The sequence below is a fragment of the Tachypleus tridentatus genome, chromosome 6 (assembly GCF_004210375.1).
Source record: "Tachypleus tridentatus isolate NWPU-2018 chromosome 6, ASM421037v1, whole genome shotgun sequence".
In the NCBI taxonomy this organism is placed as follows: domain Eukaryota; kingdom Metazoa; phylum Arthropoda; class Merostomata; order Xiphosura; family Limulidae; genus Tachypleus; species Tachypleus tridentatus.
Window position 1 is genome coordinate 36228278 of NC_134830.1, and position 22965 is coordinate 36251242.

General features: G+C 32.8%; 1 protein-coding gene across 4 annotated transcripts in view; it reads right to left on the reverse strand.

Moving 5' to 3' along the window:
* Positions 1 to 22965, reverse strand: part of Rat1 (5'-3' exoribonuclease 2 Rat1) — a 79343-nt gene that overhangs the window by 37304 nt on the left and 19074 nt on the right. For 2 of the 4 annotated variants that reach the window (XM_076504093.1, XM_076504094.1), the window contains exons 7-15: positions 21818 to 21868; positions 18665 to 18682; positions 16856 to 16945; positions 16373 to 16422; positions 13004 to 13129; positions 12541 to 12620; positions 10006 to 10063; positions 1476 to 1533; positions 232 to 281 (exon numbers count right to left, since the gene is read on the reverse strand). In XM_076504093.1, coding sequence (XP_076360208.1) covers positions 232 to 281; positions 1476 to 1533; positions 10006 to 10063; positions 12541 to 12620; positions 13004 to 13129; positions 16373 to 16422; positions 16856 to 16945; positions 18665 to 18682; positions 21818 to 21868 — 581 coding nt within the window. The remainder of the gene's footprint in view (positions 1 to 231; positions 282 to 1475; positions 1534 to 10005; positions 10064 to 12540; positions 12621 to 13003; positions 13130 to 16372; positions 16423 to 16855; positions 16946 to 18664; positions 18683 to 21817; positions 21869 to 22965) is intronic. The other 2 variants (XM_076504095.1, XM_076504096.1) reach the window with 2 other exon arrangements.

Genomic DNA, 22965 nt, shown 5'->3' on the forward strand with positions numbered 1-22965 from the left:
AAACAGATACATGTACTACTTCTTTTCAAAGGAAAAGTAACATCTCATTTGAAAAGTCAATGATTTCAAAACTCTATTTTTTATGTATAAAACTGAATGTTCATTTAATGCTAACATCTAAAACAATTACATATCCTTTGTATTGTTTAATATTTCTAGGTTAAGACATTGTTTACTTAAGAGAACAATTCCACCAATTCAGTTATGAACTAAGTTTACACTACTACTCACCTCTCTCTGTTGTCTTGATTTAAAAATTTCATCTTCAACTTCTCCCAAATCTGAAAGACATTGAAATGAATTGTGTCTATAAATTAAAAATAATTGCATGTGTACTTTCAGCCATATTAACAACTTAAAAAAGTGAGTTTAATTGATAAAAAAAATGTAATTATGAAAGTTACAGTAGGGAAAAATATATTCAACAAACAAAGGTTACATGACCAGGCAAAGCAGCTTTAAGACTCACCTTCAAAGTTTCAATTTTGATATTTTCCCAATGTGGCAAAACTAGCATTAAATCAGTTCATACTCAAGGTGCAACAAACAACACTTGGTTTTACATAAGCCAAGCAAGTCACTGAGATACTACACACTTATTCACATTTGCATGACTTTAAGACAATCAGTACCTTCAAGAAGAATAAATCAGTAGTAATTTAATTAATCATTTTAAATTAAATTTTTTCAAAACAAAAAAAGTTAAATGTTGAAAGTATTGATAAAAATAACTGGATTAAGTTCTATCACTGGATTACAGAATGGTATTAATGATAACTGTAAAACTTGTTTGATGTGTTTCTTTATCAGCACCTGAAATGCTGTATTTTTGAATGGATTGTTTGTAATAATAAGTAATAATTAATCCAGTGGTTTTTAAATATTGTTTTACTGACAACACTCTTACCCACTTACCTTGACATGTGTGACACTCTTGTTGCCACACGCTACTCCCTTTTTTTAAGTTTTTTTTATATGTTTTTAGTTCATCTTTGCTTGGTGAAGCTCATTGAAAACCACTAATTACACAAGGTTTACACCCTAGAGCAGTATCATTTTAAGTTGCTTGTAATGAACAATTTACAGATACAATTGCATTTTAAGCCAGAAATCAAATAAAATTTATATACTGCTGCAAATAATGTGCTTCACTATTTTAGTGTGTTTCTAGCCAACTAATACAAACATGTAAAGTCTCTCTGTTTTCAAAGACTTCTTCTTCCCTGTTGATTCCTAGAAGGAAAGGTGACTTTTCCATATTTTGGGATTTTTTTTTTCCTTCTTCACAGCATCTTTTCAAATCAAAGTTAGCACTATGATCAATTTCACTATAATGCAGACTTAAATATCACTAAAATTCCTAATTATCAAAACTGTTAACGTGCGTCAATCATGGTAATGTTTCATTAACATATCCATCAGCCACTAGAATATAAACATCTATATCAAGGTCTCAATAACGTTTAAAAACTCACCAGTCATAATCAGCTGTACTCTGCTCAGGTTTACAAAGCCATCTTTGGTTAAATAACCCTAGAAATCAAAAACAAAGTCTCAATATTACTTCTATACAGAATGAGAGTACAGAGTATATATATATACATACACATGCAAAAGAAAAACAAGTATTATAACAGCTTAGTACAAGTGTGCCATTTTTTGTTAGTTGGCTAAATAAATCTTTTTAAAAAAAGTACATGAAAAAGTGCTATTGAACATCTATTAAACACTAATTATTTTTGCCAATAATGAGGCAATGAAATAACATATGATGTAATAAACTACTTCACTTTACTACTTAATATTTTCCACCTTGAAGTATTTTGTGTAAGCTGACAACTAAAATATTACATTCTTCATACATAACTCTTGCAGTTTATAAGGGAAAATGTAGTAGTACAATTCTAATTTAAAATAGTCTAGATTCTAGATATTACCACAGTAATAAATAATGAATAAATTTTTAATACAGAAAAACATTTAGAGGATCTCATTCACTGCACTATAGAATTCATCTAACAAAAAATTTAGAATTTTTGAACCGTAGTTATTTGGAAACCGTAAAAAATCCCCATACTGAAAATTTAGGAGGAATAAAACAAAAGTACTTTTCCTACAGTAACATACCACAAAGTTTAAAGTTACTAAACTGAAGTTAAATGATTTGCAATGTTCAAAATCTATAAACGTTCCTGGAAAAGTTATTTGTTTTCTCTTTAATAAGCATTAATCACAGTTATAGCTTTCGAAGTATACATCAACTGTAGCAAACCAACAATATTAAACTGTCTCTTGAAGCACTGATTTATAAACTTTGAGGGTGACATTCCAAAAGTTCAGTTGGTAACATTATTTAAAGAATGCTAGTCACAAGCTTAATGTTGAAGGTGTTTAAGTATAGGATTATGGTTAACTGTATGTTTTTAATGTATATTATTACTATATACTGTAAAAAATACCTATTAATATCACAGCCAATATAATTTTAGGTTTCTGTTTTTTTTAATGTGTAGATATTATTGTCATGTAGTAGTTTTAGAGTTAGTAATTCATCTAGTTTTAGAAACAAAAGGTTTTTAAACTCACTTGTTTGTACATGAACTAGTTTCTGGAATTCTTATATTCTGTATGTAAAATCACAGATTTGTGTCATGCATTTTTATGAGTGAACATAGTCCACTCACAAGGCTTGAGGTTATAGTACTTGGTTATGGTTTTAATCCTTAATTTGACCAGTTGGTTGGTTGGTTGATTTAGTGCTTTATGGCACAAAGCAACTAGGCTATCTGCGCCAAACGTCCGGTAAAAAGGTAAAAATTAATTATATGTAGTAAAATACATAAAAGGAAATGAAGGTAAAACAAAATAACATTGAAAAACAGAAAAAGCATAAAACCAATGTTGAAACCTAGTCTACAATGTTAAGAGAGAAAGCAGAGTAAGAGAAGTTGTAAAGGACTTTCTCCAGCATAATGGTAATGATCATAACCCGCCAGGAAGACTAACAGGTAACTACAAGAACCACCGTCAGTCACCTGAAGTTGGCCTTTCCAGTCCTGGTTCTGGGTTATGTGTCATAACAGCCATTATCAAAGGGTAAAGTAATAAAAGTTTTAAAACATATGTAGCAAAATCATAATAAGAATCAGCCAAATGTCTGGTAAAAAGATAAAAGTAAAGTAAATGTAGTAAAATTCATAAAAGGAAATGAAGGTAAAAACAAAACAGCAATTTAAACATAAAATGGCATAAAACCAATCTTGACATCCAGTCTACAAAGTTGTAAAGGACTTTCTGCAGCACAATGGTAATGATCATAACCCACCAGGAAGACTAACAGGTAAGTACAAGAACCACTGCCAGTCACCTGAAGTTGGTCTTTCTAGTCCTGGTTCTGGGTTATGTGTCATTATGGCCAGCACCAAAAGGTAAAGTAATAAAAGTGTTAAAAAACATGCAGCAAAATTGTAATAACAACTTGCCAAGACGACTAACGGGTAGTTCAAACGGGCAGTTCAAACAGCAGCATTAGTCACCTGAAGTTGGCCTTTCCAGTCCTGGTGTCAAGTTATTTAATGTTCTGGCCATTTTCCAATTTCAAATTGAACTAGAGAGATTGAGACTCTTAAAAGGGAACCACAATTAAAAGGGTGTAATGAATAAATATCAAACACTTAAATGAGATTAAAAAGATTAATGGCCATTAAAAAACTAAAAATTTATCAAGGTGGACAGTGTCACCGTCACCAATAACACTGTCCAATGTTATGGACAAACCTTGGGATAGAACATGTTTAAAATAGTGCCATCATTGAAAGTCGTAACGATGGCAAGAAAGTAAAATGTGACTTACAATGATTTGAGTGTTGTACAAACTACACACTGGTGCAACAGTTCCAGACAAAAGAAAATGATAAGTTAAAAAACTGTGACCAATGCGTAGTCTAGTTAGAACAACTTCCTCCTTCTGAACCTTACGGAAGCTAGATGGCCAAAGTCCAATATAGGGTTTTATTTGGAAAAGCTTGTTGGAAAAGCTGGCACAGAGCTGAGCCTCGAATACAGGACCACAGTCCATGTACGGAATAGGCACAGTGGTGATAGTGCCAGAGTAGATAGATTTAGCTGCCGTGTCTGCAAGCTCGTTCCCGTGAATACCAACGTCGCCTGGTATCCAGAAAAACTGGATAGAAGTAGATGTTAATGAGAAATGGGCCAGTCGGTTTTGAATATTAGCGAGAACAGGGTGTGAGCCAACGTGAAGTGATTCCAGGGCCAGTAGAGAGCTAAGCGAGTCAGTATAAATAGTGCAGTTGGAGTACTGCTTAGCTTCAATATGATCCAGGGCAAGAGATATGGCATACAGTTCAGCAGTGAACACAGAAGCTGTAGAGGGGATTCTGCATGCATCCACTGAACCACAACAAACCATGGCAGAGCCCACTGAGTACCCTAATTTGGAACCATCTGTATAAATAAGAATGGAAAGATTGTTTGAAAGATGTTCAGTAAATAAAAGATGGTACTTCCAATCGGGAGTATCTGCCTTTCTCAGATGACTTAAAGAAAGGTCCATTTAGGGACTGTAATAAGCCATGGTGGGATGGGTTGACCAGTGGATTCTGCAATATTATCCAAGGACAGACCCAAATCATCTAATTGCACCTGGATGCGAAGGCCAAAAGGAGCAATGACAGATCGTCTGTTCTGAAAAAGTATGGCCCACTGAGGAAGGAAAACACATCCCCAGGTTGGATGCTTTGGTGAGAAATGAAGTTTCAAAGAATGTAGTAAAGACAGTTGCAAACAGCAAAGGTGCAGAGAAGGTTCACGAGATTCTACGTATAATCTTTGAACAAAGGAGGTGCTGAAAGCCCCAGTGCAGAGTCGAAGTCCTTGATGATGAATGGGGTCCAGCATCTTTAAGGCCGAGGGTCTGGCAGAGCCATAGACCATTGATCCAGTTGAGTTTCCATCGAATAATAGCATAATATATCTTTAACAGAGAACATCAAACTGCTCCCCAACTGGTGGTAGAGAGGACACAGAGGATGTTTAGTGCTCTTGTGCATTTGACCTGTAGCTGCTTTAAGTGTGGTATAAAGGTCAGCTTACGGTTAAAGATAAGCCCCAAGAACTTGGTCTCAGGAACCACTGGCAGCAAAATTTCACCAATATGGAATTCAGGATCAGGGTGAATACCCCATTGGCGGCAAAAGTGCATGCAAACGGTTTTAGAGGGAGAGAAATTAAAGCCGTTCGCCAGGGTCCACTTCAGTACACAATTGAGGGCAGTTTGTAGTTGCCGCTCAATATATCTCATGTTCGACGACTGACAAGAGATGTGAAAGTCGTTGACATAAAGCCCATTTGCAACAGTGAGAGGGAGTTGTTCAGTGATGGCATTTATCTTTATACTGAAAAGTGTGACACTCAAAACATAGCCCTGAGGGACCCATGTTCCTGTAGAAAAGAACGGGAAAGTGTCGAACCCACATGAACTTGGAATCTTCTGTCCATTAAAAATTTTTTAATAAACATGGGTAAATGGCCACGTAACCCATATATATATGGAGGTCTCACAAAATGCCATACTTCCATGTTGTGTCATAAGCCTTCTCAATGTCAAAGAATATTGATACAAGATGTTGTCGTTTGAGAAAGGCTTCTCTGAATGATGTTTGAAATCAAATTAGGTGGTCCGTGGTGGAGTGCTGTCGTCTGAGCCCACACTGGACTGTGGTTTGAAGGAATTTTGGGATCTTTCCCAAGCTTAGAGAAAGGTGCAATAATAGCCTGGTGCCAGGCATTAGGAAAAACATCCTCCTGCCAGATCCGATTAAAAATAATTGGAAGAATATCAAGAGAAGCAAGAGAGAGATAGAGCAGCATGTCACAGTGTACATCATCAGGTCCAACAGATGTACTGCCAGGCTGATGAAGGGCCATTTTCAGTTCCACCAGTGTAAAGGGACGATTATAGTCAAAGAGACAGTCAGTTCGAAAGGAAAGAGGTGAACGCTCTGCCTGAGTCTTGATGGCCATGAAGGTGGAGGAACAAGCAGAAGTGCTAGATACCCAGCAAAATCTTTCACCTAGAGTATCGGTGATGCTCCGGACATCAGCTACCTCTTAGTCATCAGAGAGTAAGATTGAGAGGGGGACAGAATTGTAGTGCCCACTGACCTTTCAAATCCTGTCCCATATGACCTTGAAACTGGTGGTAGAAGACATGCCAGTTGTGAACTTAATCCAATATTCCTTCTGGCTTTGACATCTTACCCACCTAGCATGTCCATGGGCCCGTTGGAAAGTGATGCGGTTCGAAAGTGTGAGATATTTACAGAAAGTATCTCAGGCCCATTTTTGAGCCTTCCTTGCCATGTGGCAGGCAGGATTCCACCACGGACGAGGATATCGTGGAAAACGTGTTGAGGTTTAGAAATACACTGAGCAGCTGCTTATATAATACAGTCAGTTACCGCTGCCACACAGTCGTCTATTGATGGCTGACTCACAATGGCGGTATCAAGTTCTGTGAGAGCAGTGAAAGTGGACCAGCCTGCCTGATACAGCTTCCACTGGAGCATGCGGGTAGGGTGGCATCGACTACGGCCAGTCTCTCTCAAAAGTATAGGAAAATGATCACTGCCTAGTGGATTATTGTCAACCCACCATGAAAAATGGGAGAATAATGAAGGGGAGCAAATCGAAAGATCAGTAGCAGTAAAGGACTGACTAAGTGCGTGAAAATAAGTGAAAGAACCAGTATTGAAAAGAGAAAGATTGTGATCAGAGACCATACGCTCTACAGAGCGACCCCTCCTAACAATAACAGCACTTTCCCAGAATGTATGATATCCATTAAAGTCCCCCAGGATTAGAAAGGGAGATGGCAACTGTTGAATGAGAGCATCAAGGTCTGATTTATCATATGTCTCTCCAGGGGACAGGTAGAGAGAACAAACAGTGATGGTGTGACCCAAGGAAACATGGATGGCTATGGCCTCCAAGGGTGTGTTGAGTGACAAAGACAGGGTGGGCACATGCTGATCAACCAACAGTGCCACCCCTCCAGGTACTCGTCCATCACACAGCCTGTCATTTCTGTACAAAGAAAACTGACGAAAGGTGACTGTATCGGCAGGTTTCAGAAATGTTTCTTATAAGGAAAGACATACGGGATAGTAGGAAGCAATCAGTGTTTTGATGTCATCCAGATTAGAACATAAACCTCGACAGTTCCATTGTATCAAGTTGGCCATTTATAATGACGGGTAGGCAAAGTGGCTGGAGAACCCTTCTGTTCACAACTATGTCATTTTTCCTTACTGTCCTTATTTGGAGGAGGTTTATCGACCTCCATCGATCCTGCCCTGGGTCGACTGTATCAAGGTGGCCATTTTCAATGACGGGTAGGCAAAGTGGCTGGAGAACCCTTCTGTTTATGACCACGTCTTTTTTCCTTACTGTCCTTATTCAGAGGAGGTTTATCGACTTCCATGGATCCTGCCCTGGGTTGATTGGGCAGGTCTTTGTTGTTGGAAGGGGATTCCAGTGACTGAGGATGCGAACGAATGATTGCTTTGCATCTTGGGATATGAGAAAAAGATGTATCTGAAGAAATGCCTGTATCTGAAACCAAAGGATGTGGATCTTGGGGTTTGTTGGAATGTATGGGAGGAACAGAGATGGGTGTAAAAGTTGATTCATCAACCTTTTTAACCATGGAGGGCAAAAGGCTTTTCATATGTTTTGAAAACGATCTCTCTGTGCCTCCAACTACAGTGCAGCAGCATATGTCCAAGATGAAGTGGTGGACAGCAATTTCCAAGCCTCAGGATAACTAATATTATGAGTCGTTTTCAAACGCTGCACCTCTTTTTCCTCCAACCATTTAGGGCAAGAACGAAAGTAGGAAGGGTGAGGACCATTGCAGTTGACACAATGTGGGTCCATGCCACACTCATAGGCATCGTGGTCCTTGCCACCACAATGAGCACGTCAGGGAACCATGACATGACGTCTTTGAGTGGCTGAACCTCTGACACTGGAAACATCAGAGAGGGTTTGGAATGTACAGCTGTACCTTGCAATTTAGATAACCTGCCTTGATGGTGGTAGGTGCACGTGGTGATGTAAATGTCAAAATGAGGATATCTGTCAGCATTGTAGCTCCATCTTTGCGAGTGGAGATGCGCCTCACTGCAGAAATTCCTTGAGTGGAGAAACCAGCGAGAATCTCTGACTTGGGGACGTTCTTCAAACCCCTCTCAACAATAACTCCTCATGATGAATTCAAAATAGCATGAGGGGTAACCTCAATAGGTACATCCCCAATTGTCTTTGAATTCAAGAGGAGTTCACTGTGTTGGGATGTGGATGTTTCAACCAATATGTCTCCAGATCGAAGCTTCTTTACTGACTTTGGAGAGCCAGCAAGTCCCTCTAGTCCCTTCTGAATAAAAAAAGGGGGGACATTTGCCCTAAAGGTTTTTCTGAAAGAGAATGTAATATAAGAAAATGAGGTATGTGTGGTACAGATGTTGAAGATTGCTGCTCAGAGTCTTCAAGACGTGGTCGTTTACCTATTAACTGTTTTTTTATTATTTTATTTATATTTTTTGTAGGAGGATCCAAAGGAAAACTTCAGTACCCACTGACCCCACCCACCATGGAGCCCTACGAGGGGACACACTACAATGTCATGCAAGGACATTGCAGCAACTCCAGGGTTTTTCGTAAGCACTCTACTCAAACACCAGCATCAGACACAATGTCCACAACACACGTTGAGAACTTCCAACACTGGTACTTGGTTGACTCTAGCCCAAGTGAACCAGCCGATTAACCCAAGGGAGCCACCCAAAGGCCGCCTGTCTACAGGAATTCAAGGCCAAAGTGGTGTGTTAGGGTTGGACCCCTCAACCACCAGGATCTTCTCCTCCCCTTCAGGGGTTGCCACACACGGCAAACATGTGGGTGGATGCTCAGATCTCAGAGGAGGTAACCAGAAAGAACAGAACCTTCCCTGGGAGGTCTCCTCCACACTGAGGGGAATTTCACTAGTAGGGAGAAAATGTGCCAATAGAGAATTAAGAAGTCTATATTCGCAAGCCAAAGAGGTGGACTAAATATTAAGACATTGAATCCAAAATACAAAAGAAAAAGACAATATTTTTTACCAAGCCAAGCACGTAAGTTGAAGGCAGTATTTCAAGACGTATATATGGTGGTCAAGTATTTTTTAAGGCTTTGTATTTTTTTCCAAAAATAGTTTTTTAAAGATAAGATTCTACATAAGAACATATCTTCTAGCTCCTCAAGTTTGAAATCAAGTATTAGAACTTCAATTTTAGAGAGGAGTTGCAAGTGTTTTTTGTTTGATATTCTGTTTTTTTATAATTTTACACAAAGCTATTCAAGTGCCATCTACACTAATTATCCATAATTTTATAGTAACACTTTCTGAATATTCTTTAACAATGAATAGTAGGGTTGATTATAACTCCCTCATGACTGAAGAGCAAGTATTTATAATGACAAATTTTGATTTTGAAGCCTTCAGTTAGCGAGTTGAGCTCCCTAACTATAAGGTCATGTTAGGCCCTATATTCTTTGCCTCAACCTATACAGTATTGTACGAATAATTATGACCTGATCTATTTCACAGGCTTTACTGTAAACTTTGATCTATAGTACTACAAACATAAACTAAATGTAAATAACAAGGTAAGTAATCATTCTACAATCACTACTTACAACAGAGTACATAAAATATCAAGTTTTATTGGTAAGCCTAGTTCTTACATTGCAAATAAAGCTTTGTGATGGTCCTTATTCCCAAGTTAACATACACGTTCCACGAGGAATACCCACAAGACTTATTTTACAAAATCAACAAAACTACATTCTGGCCAAATTAAAAATTAACTAACAAAAATTGTCCTCTAAAAATGAATTAACACGTTTTTAAAAAGTATAAAATATTTTCCAGACACTTACTCCTGTCTTATAAACTGTCTTCTTATACAAATTGACAAGTCTGTCAATAGCACCTTCTCTAAAAAATGTAAAAACATATACAAAGAATAATTGAAATCATTTCTACAAATAATGAATTTTTAATAAGGGACAATATACTGAGAGTTCAGTTTTAAGCTCAGAAGTCAAAAACTTAAAAAACAAAACAATACAAATAAACTGAATAAAGAATCAAAGAATAATAAATAGCTTTACATGTAGAAATATGTTTCACTATTTAGTAAATTATGTCTTCATTAAATTATATATGTCAAACAATGCTTATACGATTCGAAGAATTAGTTAATCTTATAACTGACAATAATGAGTATTAAGATTACTTTCTTTTTAAAGTTAAATTAATAGAGAGAGTAGCAGAGCTTGTCATATTTTGTCTCTGTTCAGATCAGTTTCTGTACATACACTTTTAAGACTGCTTTAATAAATGACAAGTCTAGCTTCCTTTAGATGTTCAAAAATAAGCAGGGGCTCTTTCAATGGTTATATAAATTTCACTTCATTTTGTTAATTACTTCTATGTTATCTTGAACATTTTTTATTTTTAATCATTTTGTATAATTTAAAAAGTTAGTATTTATTATATAGTTTAATGGTGATTTCCATGAACTAATAACATTATTACTGAATTTGTTCAGTGCTTATAATAATGTTATGTCCTTGTTATAACCAACCTTCTTTTGTTTCATAAATTATTTTTTCAGTGGGTTTTTCTGGATAATAATCTTGGGAAAGGAGCCAGTTTTTTTGTTTCTTTCAAATCATAATTTCAGTTGATGAGTGAGCAAATGTTAAGAGCTGTTTTAGAATGATCATCTATACTTCCTAATTTTGTGGTACAGGGCATGAACATTTCTGATTTAAACATTCTGTGATTACATTTCTTTCCTGTGGATGCACATGTTCATTCCTGATGATGTAAACATTTAAAGAGTCATTGGAGAATGTTTTTAAATTTTCTTTTGTGAAACAAAAGTTGGATGTGAGATTGTTAATAAGGTTTTAGAAACATTTTTGTTTCATTATTTGAGTTAAAACTACAAAAAAAATCATCTGCACCCTCATTTAGTACAAAGAAATTGTAAATTGTTGTGGAAAAGGCTATTTCTAAAATTGAATCAGAAGCACACTGGATAACAAAATTGGTATCATTATACCCATATAATGATCATTAACCGTGCAATTAAATTTCCAGTAGATTTTGGTGTAAAAGTCAAACAGTTATTAAATTTTCTTTAGATATCTTGATTTTTCATTTAGTGTCTTGGATAATAATTTTAGTCATTAGTTTGTCTGCTTCTTCTTTAGCAATTTAAGTACAAAGTTTTTGCATTAAACCAGCCATTTTTTTAGGAAATAGATAAGCATTCATGACAGTCAGTATTTTCAGTTATTGTATGAAGAGGCAACACAAGTTGTATTTGAAAGCTAAATAAGTGGACTTCATGAATAAATTTTGTGTGTGTTATGTAGTGGAGACAAGATATAAGTTGCAAGGTTTTGTTTTCTATAACACTAACAAAATTTGTACTTCTTGAATAATGCATGTTTCTAATAGTTCCAAATATCATTTTTCTTTTTTCCTCATTATTTAAACCTTTATTCATTGATGTATGTTAAACAAATCCTATTTTACTCAGTAAAATGACTGTTTCCTTCATAAGCTTTTCTAAATATTATATTAGTTTTTTTTGCAGGTTAATCAATTCTTTTCTTTTTCACATAGGGTTTTTTTTAAAGCATTTTTTAACCCAAAGCACTGATGGGTCTCATAGGGAAGTCTTCAAGAAACATTTTGTTTGGCTGAAAAATTTTTCTCTCGTGGGTTTAGGAAATGAAATTCAAAACTGGTAGTCTTAGAAGATTAAACAGCTTGAGGTTTGGAAGTAAGCCATTAAAGTCTGACAGTGAAAACTGGTGTTTTGTTGTGAAAGCTGAAGGTGCAAATACATCCTTTATCAAACTACTTTTGTTATAATGTTTTGATGAAACTTTAATGCTAAAAAGGTAGGGATTTTTCTTTATATGTCATTACTAAAAGTTCTCAGCTTTTCGACCAATTTACTTGCATAAGAACATAGAGGGAAAAAATGGTTTTTGTATTTAGATTGAGGGCATAAAAAATGCATTGGCAAAATACTATTCAGTGAATTTTTGAGTTTCACAGCTGCTGAGGTATCCAAGTTTGTTTTATTCGTAAAATAATTTCACACAAAAGTGTTAATCACTCATTGTTAAATATATGAAATACTAGCTCCTGACATACCATACATTTTGCAAACTGACATTTTCACAAAGGGTAATCAAACTATTAAAGATACCAAAACATATTCTCAAAACAATAATTGCATTTGACAAGTCTTACAAAACTGAGCAACTTAGTTTTGTTGGCCTTTTTTTTTCCAATTCTATTGTTTTTCTATATCATTTAATTTTCTGTACACTGTATCCATATACGTATATACCTAAACAACTAAGTATTATAAATCCATAAATTACCTGATCTCCAGAGAAGGAAGGTGAGGTAAAAAATCATTTCCAACAAAGAAGCACATGAACACCCAGTCATCAATAGCTCTCTAAACAAACAAAATAAAAAACGTATACAATAACATACAAATAATAAAACCATATTACGATACATTTTTCACTACAGTAATAACTGCTCCCACACATTTACCTTCCAATTATCTACAACATATAAAATTCATGTAATTATAAAATAAGGTAATAATGAAAAATGCTCTTAGCCCTTTGTGTACACCTTTGGACCAAAACATAAATTAACTGTTGAACAAACCAAGAGTTCCAAGAAAGCATGAGCAGCAGGATTTTTATTCTTATCAAACAAAATCAGATGAGACAATGATAATATTTCATCACCCATGCTTCAAATCAACACACACTTTTAACAAATACTAATTCATTGTCATTTAGTACAAATAATGCTTTGAAAATTTACCTCCAGATCAAAGGTAAATGGAAGATTTGTCATAGTAAGTTCTTTTTCTAAGTACTCCCGGAGTACATTCAATCGAAGAAAGATAAATTGGGTTTCAGCACCAAAAGGTTTCTCTAGTTCATCATGCTATAAATAAAATAATACACACATTACACACACAAACTGAGAGACACAAATTAAACTAAACAAGATTATATTCTTCTCATCAATAGAGTCTCATTCATTATGGATGTAATATTACACTTGTCATGTAAGCTGTGACACTGGCAACGCTTAATAAAAACACTTACTTCATTATAAGCTTCGAACCCAAGAATTACACAAAATGGTTTGAAATTTGTATTAAAGTATAAACTTTGTACTAATTTTATAATTCATCACAAAAAACTTGCATTCTATAATAAATTGATGACAAACCAAAACACAATAAAATAACACAAACCTGTTCATGGTTTGTATATTTCTGATGCACACATGCACAACTTTCTTCTCTTAATTAATAAACACAATAAACACAAAACTTTTCATGGTTTGTATATTTTTGACACACACAAGTACAGTTTTCTTCTTTTCATTCACAGAAAACAACAGCTCTGGTGTGTCAGAACTTAGACTTCACACCAACTACCCATACTTAACTACAGAGGTGATAGTTAAACCAACCCAAATAGAGAAAGCATATAAAACAGTTCCATCACTTGTTTTTAAATGCTTTTCAGCATACTTGAAGGAATTTACTCAGAGAAAAAAAGTTAAATAACCTAAAAAACTGCTTTTATTAACTGTAAAATATATGTGGGTGTTACTGTTAAGGTGGGCAGGTTATCCTAAAAGGCATGTAGTTGAAACCACACAGGCAATGAAGATATTAAAATTAAATAACAGGTTGTTCAACATGTTATTTAATTGTAAACAGGTTATCTTATCCATGTGAGGCAAAGCTTTGACAGAAGGTACAATTCCCCACTGGAGATTTGAAAGCATGCCTTCTGGGAAATTTTGCAAATCTTTACCAACACTTTTGCTGCATTTTATGGCCTCTTTGTATTATATATTTACATGTTTTAACTTTATTTGCACTGAGAATATAAGTCCAGTTTTTTTAACATCATTATGATTTTCAGCCTTCCATTATTCTTATGATGCCTCTGAAGTACACGAAACTAGCCTCAAAATTTGTATATGATTTTTTTAACAGACTTGAATCAGTAGTAATGTAATCATATTTTATTACATAAAGATTAATGAACACTAAGCACTAACTGTATAATGGAAATGTATGCTTATCTCCCTTTGAATTTTAAAGTTACTAAACTTAACACTTGTATGTTCTGTATGTAATTTATATTCTGTTGTTTCTTTAATGCTACACTATTGGTCCAAATTATTGAAACATTTTTAAAACAATTTATTACAAAGATTAATTCTTATTGTTAGCTTAGCATGTGGATTTAAGACTTGCATTAGTTTCCTAAGCTGGTCAAACCTCATGAGATATTACTGGGATAGTACAAAAAAATTTCCCTAAAAGCATTCTAATCACTTAAGTATGAATAGCATATTAAAATATCAATACTCATTTCTGGACTAGTGCTCCATTACAGCCTATGCAGGCAACTTGTTTTGATTAAATATTAATCTCTTCATGTACTAACAAGAACAATTCATTGTGAACCAGTCTAACTTATTTTTTACAAACAAACAACTTAATCATTTAGAAGAATATACTAAAGAAATACAACATTGAAAAGGTCTGATTCTGTAGAGTAAAAATTTAAAACAATTATAGCTACAATGAATACAATGACTATAAAAGTCTTGGGAAGAAAACTTTATACTGACCAAAATGACATGATTATGTCAAATCTGACAAATGAAAGGATGAAGACTGTGACTTCTTGAAATGCACTTAAATCTTATTTTTGGTACCAATACATTTTCAATTAGTTTAAATACTGCAATATTGAACATATGACAGTTTATAAATTTTATTTATCTTAAAACCAGGTCTACATTCACAATTTTGAAATTAATTCTCTGAAATTATTTAAGTTAAATAACATTTACAAAATGAATAACACACTTTAATAGTTCATGTCATCTGGCTCAAGAATTTAGTTAACTTTTAAACTGGATGCAAAAGTTACTGTTGTACATTTATTTTAGTGCTTACATTTGTTTCTGTATAATTTTTATTTCTTGCCTGTGACATATATTCCTGTCTACGTACTGCACAAGTCTGTTCTCATAACTTGTAGGGTATTCTTGAAAGTGTAAAAGTCAACAATACTTGTTTGACAAGTGTGCACAAGAATATTGGTGAATGTTCTAGAGACTCATGATTTGTATAAAAAGTAATGCACAAAGAAGTAATATTACTAGACAGCTACAGTCAGTACACTATAGACCTAGGAAACTACAACTGGGATTAATGTCTACTAACCAGAACACAACAGAATTTGACCAGAAATGTTTACAAATTTTAAACATCACATACTGTTCCATTTCAGTGAATTACTTTGGATATTATTGTTTCTACAAGAACATTAAATATATTCTTTGGTACAAAATGAACTTCTAAGTGATGTGAGGCCAATCAAAAATTGGCATCTATGTAGCTTAAGTAAGGTACAAAAATATCAACTCAGATTTAATTTGCTCGTCATAGACTTGGATCGTCAATAAAACATTTTGTTGTAGATAGGATGCAATACTCTGCATTGTCTGCAAATTTGTAAACTTGTTGTATATAAACCATCATTTGTAATAAACAATTAATAATAACCATTATTTAAATTGTATTGTTTTTAATGTTTATACATTAAAATATATCTGTTAAAAAAAGGAAATTGTATCAATCTCATTGGCAAATAACATGAATTTAATACATATTAACTACTAAGCTCAAATTAAAATTATAGTTATTTGAAGTAACAACATGCACATAACATAATAAATCTGAGACTGTTCCAAGATAAAATTATAAATTTTAACATGGATGAAACACAATCCGATGCTTAGAAGTCATTAAGTCATCAAACTTTATTTTTGATGAAAATAAGCAAAGCATGAAAATAATATTTATAAATTTGACGTATTATGATTAACTATTCAGATTATTTTTAATTACTGAAATACATTTTTAAAATGGATGACAATTTTTCCCTCTAAATTTCGGGCCACTCCTATGCTGACAAGTTAAAACATCTATACATACAACTTTCACCATTCATTGTGTAGAAGAAATCTGAAAGATGAACATTACCACTTAACAAACAATTATACAACATAATAGATTTTTTTTCTCCTTAACATAAACAAATTATTTAAGTATTTTAAAGTGAAATTTATCTTGTCCAAAACACTCACTTTGCCTTGCTTTTCTTTTGGAAGTCCAGCACAATCCTTCATCTCATGTCCTGAATGAATATGAATCACATGCAATAAGCACAAAATTATACTCTTTCTGTTTAAGATATCATGGAAGACATGCATTTTGAACATAAAAAAATAAATTCATGGTTACCAATTAAAGAGAACATAAAAACTAGTATCATTACTAAAATATCACTAATTAATTAATAATGTTCAAAACACGTAGGTTAAAGAAATAAATTTAACACAAAGATATGATACCCTATAATCTAAGTGCTTTCCTAAAGGAATACCAGTATGCCACAGAAGAAGAAAGGTCCATCTTTCGAAAGCACTTGGGAAATCATATTTTTGTGTTACTCAAGTTAATAATAACTTAGTTAAATTATTTATAACACTTCTTTTTTATATTTGAAAAATAATAAATTATTTATTAAAGAAAGAGTTTTCTCTGCTGATACATAAAAAACTACTAACCAATCTGTCCACAAATGTCACAAGGACGTGGTTGATTTGGCTTGAACTCCTCTCGAATAATTGTAAAGTTAGGCTCATGAGTTGCTAGTCCTAAAACAAAAGTTCAGTATAGCTTTGAGTTTCAATATAATACAACACTACTTTAATAAAACCTAAGAACATTCTCATTGTTTTAAAACACTGGCACCAAAACAACCTTACTCTTTCCATCTATGTGTATCATGAACTAAGATTAAAGTACAGTGCACATGAAGTTGGACCTTTTAACAGACCAGTGTCATACACCAGACAAAAAAGGACATGTGGTAAAATATTTCGATATTTATTATTATTCAGACATAACTTATTTCCTAAAGGAAGCTGCAGATACAAACATGGGAAGAATAATCACAGGATATTCCAGTAGTGGCTGTACTTTCATATGTATCAAATATACTTCTGCATTTCAGAAAAAAGTACACATGAAAAAATGTAATGACACACAACATGTCCCTGCAAGTTACAGAAATCTGTATATCTTCAAATATTGGAAGACTTTAGTGAAAGTCTGGTTCATACTCTTTTGGATTTCCACCTAATTTCAAATTCAAACATCATCCAAGAACAAAGATGACAAAACAATCTGTATTATAGCAAAAGCATTATCCAAAAGCACGTACAATAAAATCAGTATTACACTATCATCATTATACAAGAGCAATTACCATAAAAATATAATCAGATTACAACAACATCATACAAGAGCAGTTACCATAAAAATATAATCAGTATTACAGCAACAACATCATACAAGAGCAATTACCATAAAAATATAATCAGTATTACAGCATCACACAAGAGCAGCTACCATAAAAATATAATCAGTATTACAGCAACATCATACAAGAGCAATTACCATAAAAATATAATCAGTATTACAGCATCATACAAGAGCAGCTACCATAAAAATATAATCAGTATTACAGCATCATACAAGAGCAGCTACCATAAAAATATAATCAGTATTACAGCATCATACAAGAGCAGCTACCATAAAAATATAATCAGTATTACAGCATCATACAAGAGCAGTTACCATAAAAATATAATCAGTATTACAGCAACAACATCATACAAGAACAATTACAATAAAAATATAACCAGTATTACAGCATCATACAAGAACAATTACAATAAAAATATAACCAGTATTACAGCATCATACAAGAACAATTACAATAAAAATATAACCAGTATTACAGCATCATACAAGAACAATTACAATAAAAATAAACCATATAACCAGTATTACAGCATCATACAAGAACAATTACAATAAAAATATAACCAGTATTACAGCATCATACAAGAACAATTACAATAAAAATATAACCAGTATTACAGCAAAAGCATCAGACTAGCATGACTTATTTTTCTTGTTTTATAACAATGAAATTTATTTAAATGATATTAGTAATACTGTTAACTCATATATAATACATATTCTTGTAACATTATATGGAGTAAATAAGATATAATCACCTTTGAGATGCTACAAAAAAAAAAAAAAAGATTTATATTTAGATTTTTGGTATTTGTAAAATTTAAAATTAACATTAGAATTTTTATACCTGTTTCTAAAGAAGATTCTGAGATTATTTTAAGTCTTTATTTTGTTATTATTTGAAACAAAATTAGATCTCTGACTTGTAAAGTAAAAGTTCTATAAATTAAGCAAACTGACCTAGTTATTAACTTTCAAAACATTCTTAACAGCATTTAAACATTCAAAATACACAACATACATACATATTTTAGAAAAGTACCTACCCAGCATGATGAGATCAGCTAAATATAAGAAATAAACCAAAATAGTAAATTAAATACAGAACTTATAATGGCAACATTTTTATACTTATATAAACTATCTCTCATTACAATAATACTTTACTTCATATTTTAAATATCTGATTTAAAAAATGATCATTTTACACCTTGACACAATGCATTAATTTACTGCTAGTTGATAACACATCTGTTGTACAAACCTTACACCATATACATCTTTACAAATATATGAATTGTGTTCAACAAATATAGCTTTACACATTACCAATCTATGGTGATAATACAGACATTTGATCATTTTGTTCTGAGCTATCCCCAGTTGTGCATCTACACAGGATAAAAGACCATGACACACTTATTCAATTCAATTGAAATGTTGTTACATACAAGTGCATAGAGTACATCTAAAACTGACCCATTCTTTCCAATGTGAAGTTTTTTCCCTTACTCTGAGACTACAAAAGCATGCAAAGTATGAACTTTTAATGTTTCAAAGAAAAAAAGACATCACTGGTCTTAAACTGCATCAGTTAAGCAAAAAAACGAACAATTCTGGAAAGATTAAAACAAAAAACAAATATTATCCTAAGACTGGCTAACATTATGCATGATAGGTAGGGGAAAAAAAAAAATTTGTATAGATGGTCACTATAAGTAATCCAAGAACACATCAGTCCATTATACTAACAGAACCCCCCCCACACCCAAAACTTAGAACTGTAAATAAAACAACTGACAAAGATTTAAGCCCACAAAAGTTACACAAAACCCATGTGTTTAAAGTTTTTCTCAGAGCACAAAGTCAAAAAAAAGACCAGTTACATAAAAATGCAGAAATGTAGATGGCACATGACAAACAAAAGTATGTTGTCACATTCAATGAAGCTTCTGCATGCTTAAACTTCTGCAAAAATTCAGGTAAATGATTAATATCCTGCCAGTGATATAATTTTAAAATGGTACATAGCATATCACAAAAACTTTACCAAGAGATTTTTTTATTGTTGAAGGTTACAGCAAATACAAGTCAAACACCTGAAGAGTGGATAAAAATGACTAGGCAAATTCTTCACACAATCAAGCTAACAAGATTATATCACTATACCATTACACCGTAAAAAATCGCCATCTTTGTATAGACTAGAAACCAATGATGTACGGCTTTATCGAGACAAAATATTCTTCCATATATTCACAACAACATGCCAGTGCCTCTAGAAGAATAAACAGGACATCAGAAATGCACTTTGGTACCTTTGGGTTGCTCAAATATTACCTTAGAAGTTATTGTCCATACAGAGCTCATACATTTTGAAAAACATAAACATGAGGAGAGACAATAATATACTTCAGTGAATTGCAAAGCCTCCTGCAGTGGAAACTGCAATTTAAAGCCATTGTCCATTATGATGACCATCACAAAGGACACCACTGATGGTAATAAAATGGAAAGCAAATCCTAGGATGTCTTCTTACATCAATACCAAAGAGTGTGAACACATCTGTATATCTCACACAAAAACTTTAGAAAGTTCTTTGAAGGTGTAAAATCAAATTCATGTGTATTTCACACATCCTTCTGTATTAATGTCATAAATAAAAAAATGTAAGACATATGGTATACATTTTGGCTACAAGCACCCTTGTTCAACAAAAAAATCTTCATGAAAACTTTTATGACCATTTGATAGTTTAACCCATTTTTTGTAAATACCTGTGATTACTAAGAAGGTAACACAAGTGTTTCATCTTTAAAAGTCCAATAGAAACCTTTCTTTGGTAATGGTTCAGAGATAAACACATAGGTAATCATGTGCATCACAATGCAACTAATTACCATTCGTTTTACATTTACTTACTGTAAATAAAGTACCACTTGAAAATAACTTCTCATTTGTATGTAAGACTTGCATAACAATCTGGGTTATGAACATGAACAAAGGCTACTTTGCACTGTTTGCAAGTAAGTTAACCACCAATAACAGGTTTCAAATTTTTCTGTCACTGGCATTCATAATCCACTAACAGTTAGTCAGTAAGGATGTCTGCACTTGTTAGCTTCTATGAATATTTATTACAGATACTTGTGCAACATTACACAAGAACTATTTGCACTAACTATTCTCTAATTTTGAACTGGTTGTCCAGAAGTCAGGCAATTAGTTAATGCACCCTCTGCCAACATATGAGCTATTGGAATCAAATAGTAGGATTTGACAATCATCACTCTTATAATGCATTGATGGACCAGAAGTACAGAGCTTGTTTTTGTGGCAATAGGAAACAAACCACAGAACCTATGTTTCACAGACCAGTACACCACCACTAGGTCATGCCAGACCAGGGTCCCAAAAGCAAAGATCATGATGCTGTAATTAATGGCTCACGTATGCTACTGCATGAAATTGTTTTCCTCCAATTGGTCAATTGATTATCTCATAATTCACACATTGGAAGTTTGTTATTAATAGACATGTTATTAGAAATATCTATATTTTAAATCTTTTGTTGTTTTATTACAACTAATATATTTCTTCATCTTGTGTTATAAATGTATTATTTTTGTAAAATAAATATTTATATACTACAGCCATGGTGTTTTATAGTTTTTACATACATATTTTTACATCTCTGATAAACATATTCTAATTCCACGTTATTGAAAAATTCATTGCGTTACATTAAAAATGTGGAAGTTCGTAAACCTTGAAATAACACATACTAGCCAATGTAAATTTATATTCTTGGGTTTTTGTAGTCAAGATTTCATAATAGTTTATTCAACAGTTCATCTATACGTGCATATATAGAAAATGCTTAATAATGCCTCCAAAGTTTTTTTAGCAATCACAATGAAAGTTGTCAAATTATAGCCAAGTTGTGAATTTTCATAAATTATTTCCAGGTGGCATTATACTCATAATGACTAAGGCACTATACAAGTTAACTGTTCATTAAGTTTGCCATTTTCCATAAAAGTTAACTTAAAAAAAAAAATCACAATAAGAGATTTGTATCAGTGTCTATTTCTACAAGAACCTGAAAAAAATTTAAAGTTTATTGTAAATGTAATATTTAGTATTTGAATACAACTGCACATAGTTAAGTTAAAACATTAAATTTAACATTACATACCATCAGCCCCACATAAACAATGATGTGTGTTTGGATCATGGTCTGGATTAGCTGTAGAAACCAAAAAAGAAACACGACATTCATCCATCACACAAAATGACAGAAAACTAGTAAAACATTTGAATTTGAAACATATCTACAAGACACACAAAAGCAAAACAGTTTAATAAGATTATTTAATCTGTTACCACTCCAAGAATGCTTTCTAAGTTTTTTTGTAATATGGACAAATAGTTTCAAAGTTTTAGTTTTGATATTGTGTTTTTATGTACTTTACAAAATAAAACTTCTTAAAGAGTTGAATTATTGTATTATGTAAATATTTATTCTCAGAATTACTCTGTAATAAAATTTTCCAATTTAAGATATTTTGGGCTGATTTTTAACGGTTTTTGAACAAAATAATCAAAACATTTATATCACACAGCTTAATCTTATTATGACTGCTCTAGCTCTTGAAAGCTTTCTACTTAAATGCCAAAAGTACAGAACCTGGATACACATATCGTACCTTCAAACAATTTATACGATTAATATGTAATCAATGTCAGGGATGTGATAACTAAGTTAAACCACTAAGTCAATACAATAGCTTGAAAAAGAAGTTAACCCTAATTTTGATGTTTACTTGTTTAAATAAAACTTATAAAAAATTATATTTCACCAACTAATAATTATCATACATACACACATTTAATGATATATAAAAACAAAACTTTATACCCAGGGAAACTTTGCAAGGCCATTTTGTATCCTTTATAATTGCAAAATAAACCTACATGTAGTTTCTAAAATATATTTTAACACACTTCTAGCTTTTAAGGAATTATAAAAATAATATTTATTTGAGTAATCATTTACATTTCTTTTAATAATGTTAACATAAGTACATTAACCATTAAAAAAATATTAAGTTAACCCTTTCCAGACTAGAAGGGTATCAGGATATCCTTGATCCTTTTCTGTTCTTGCTGAAAATAGTTAACAAAATTGTATGAAACTTGGTAAAAACATTCGAAATGCCTATTTTTTCTGCCTGAAAAGAAGTTAAAAAGTTTATTCAGTATTTGAATCATTTTTAGGTTGTGAGAAATCTAACATTTTGTTGTAGAGCACTGTTTGGTCTCAAGAGTTTCTAATCCTTTTTT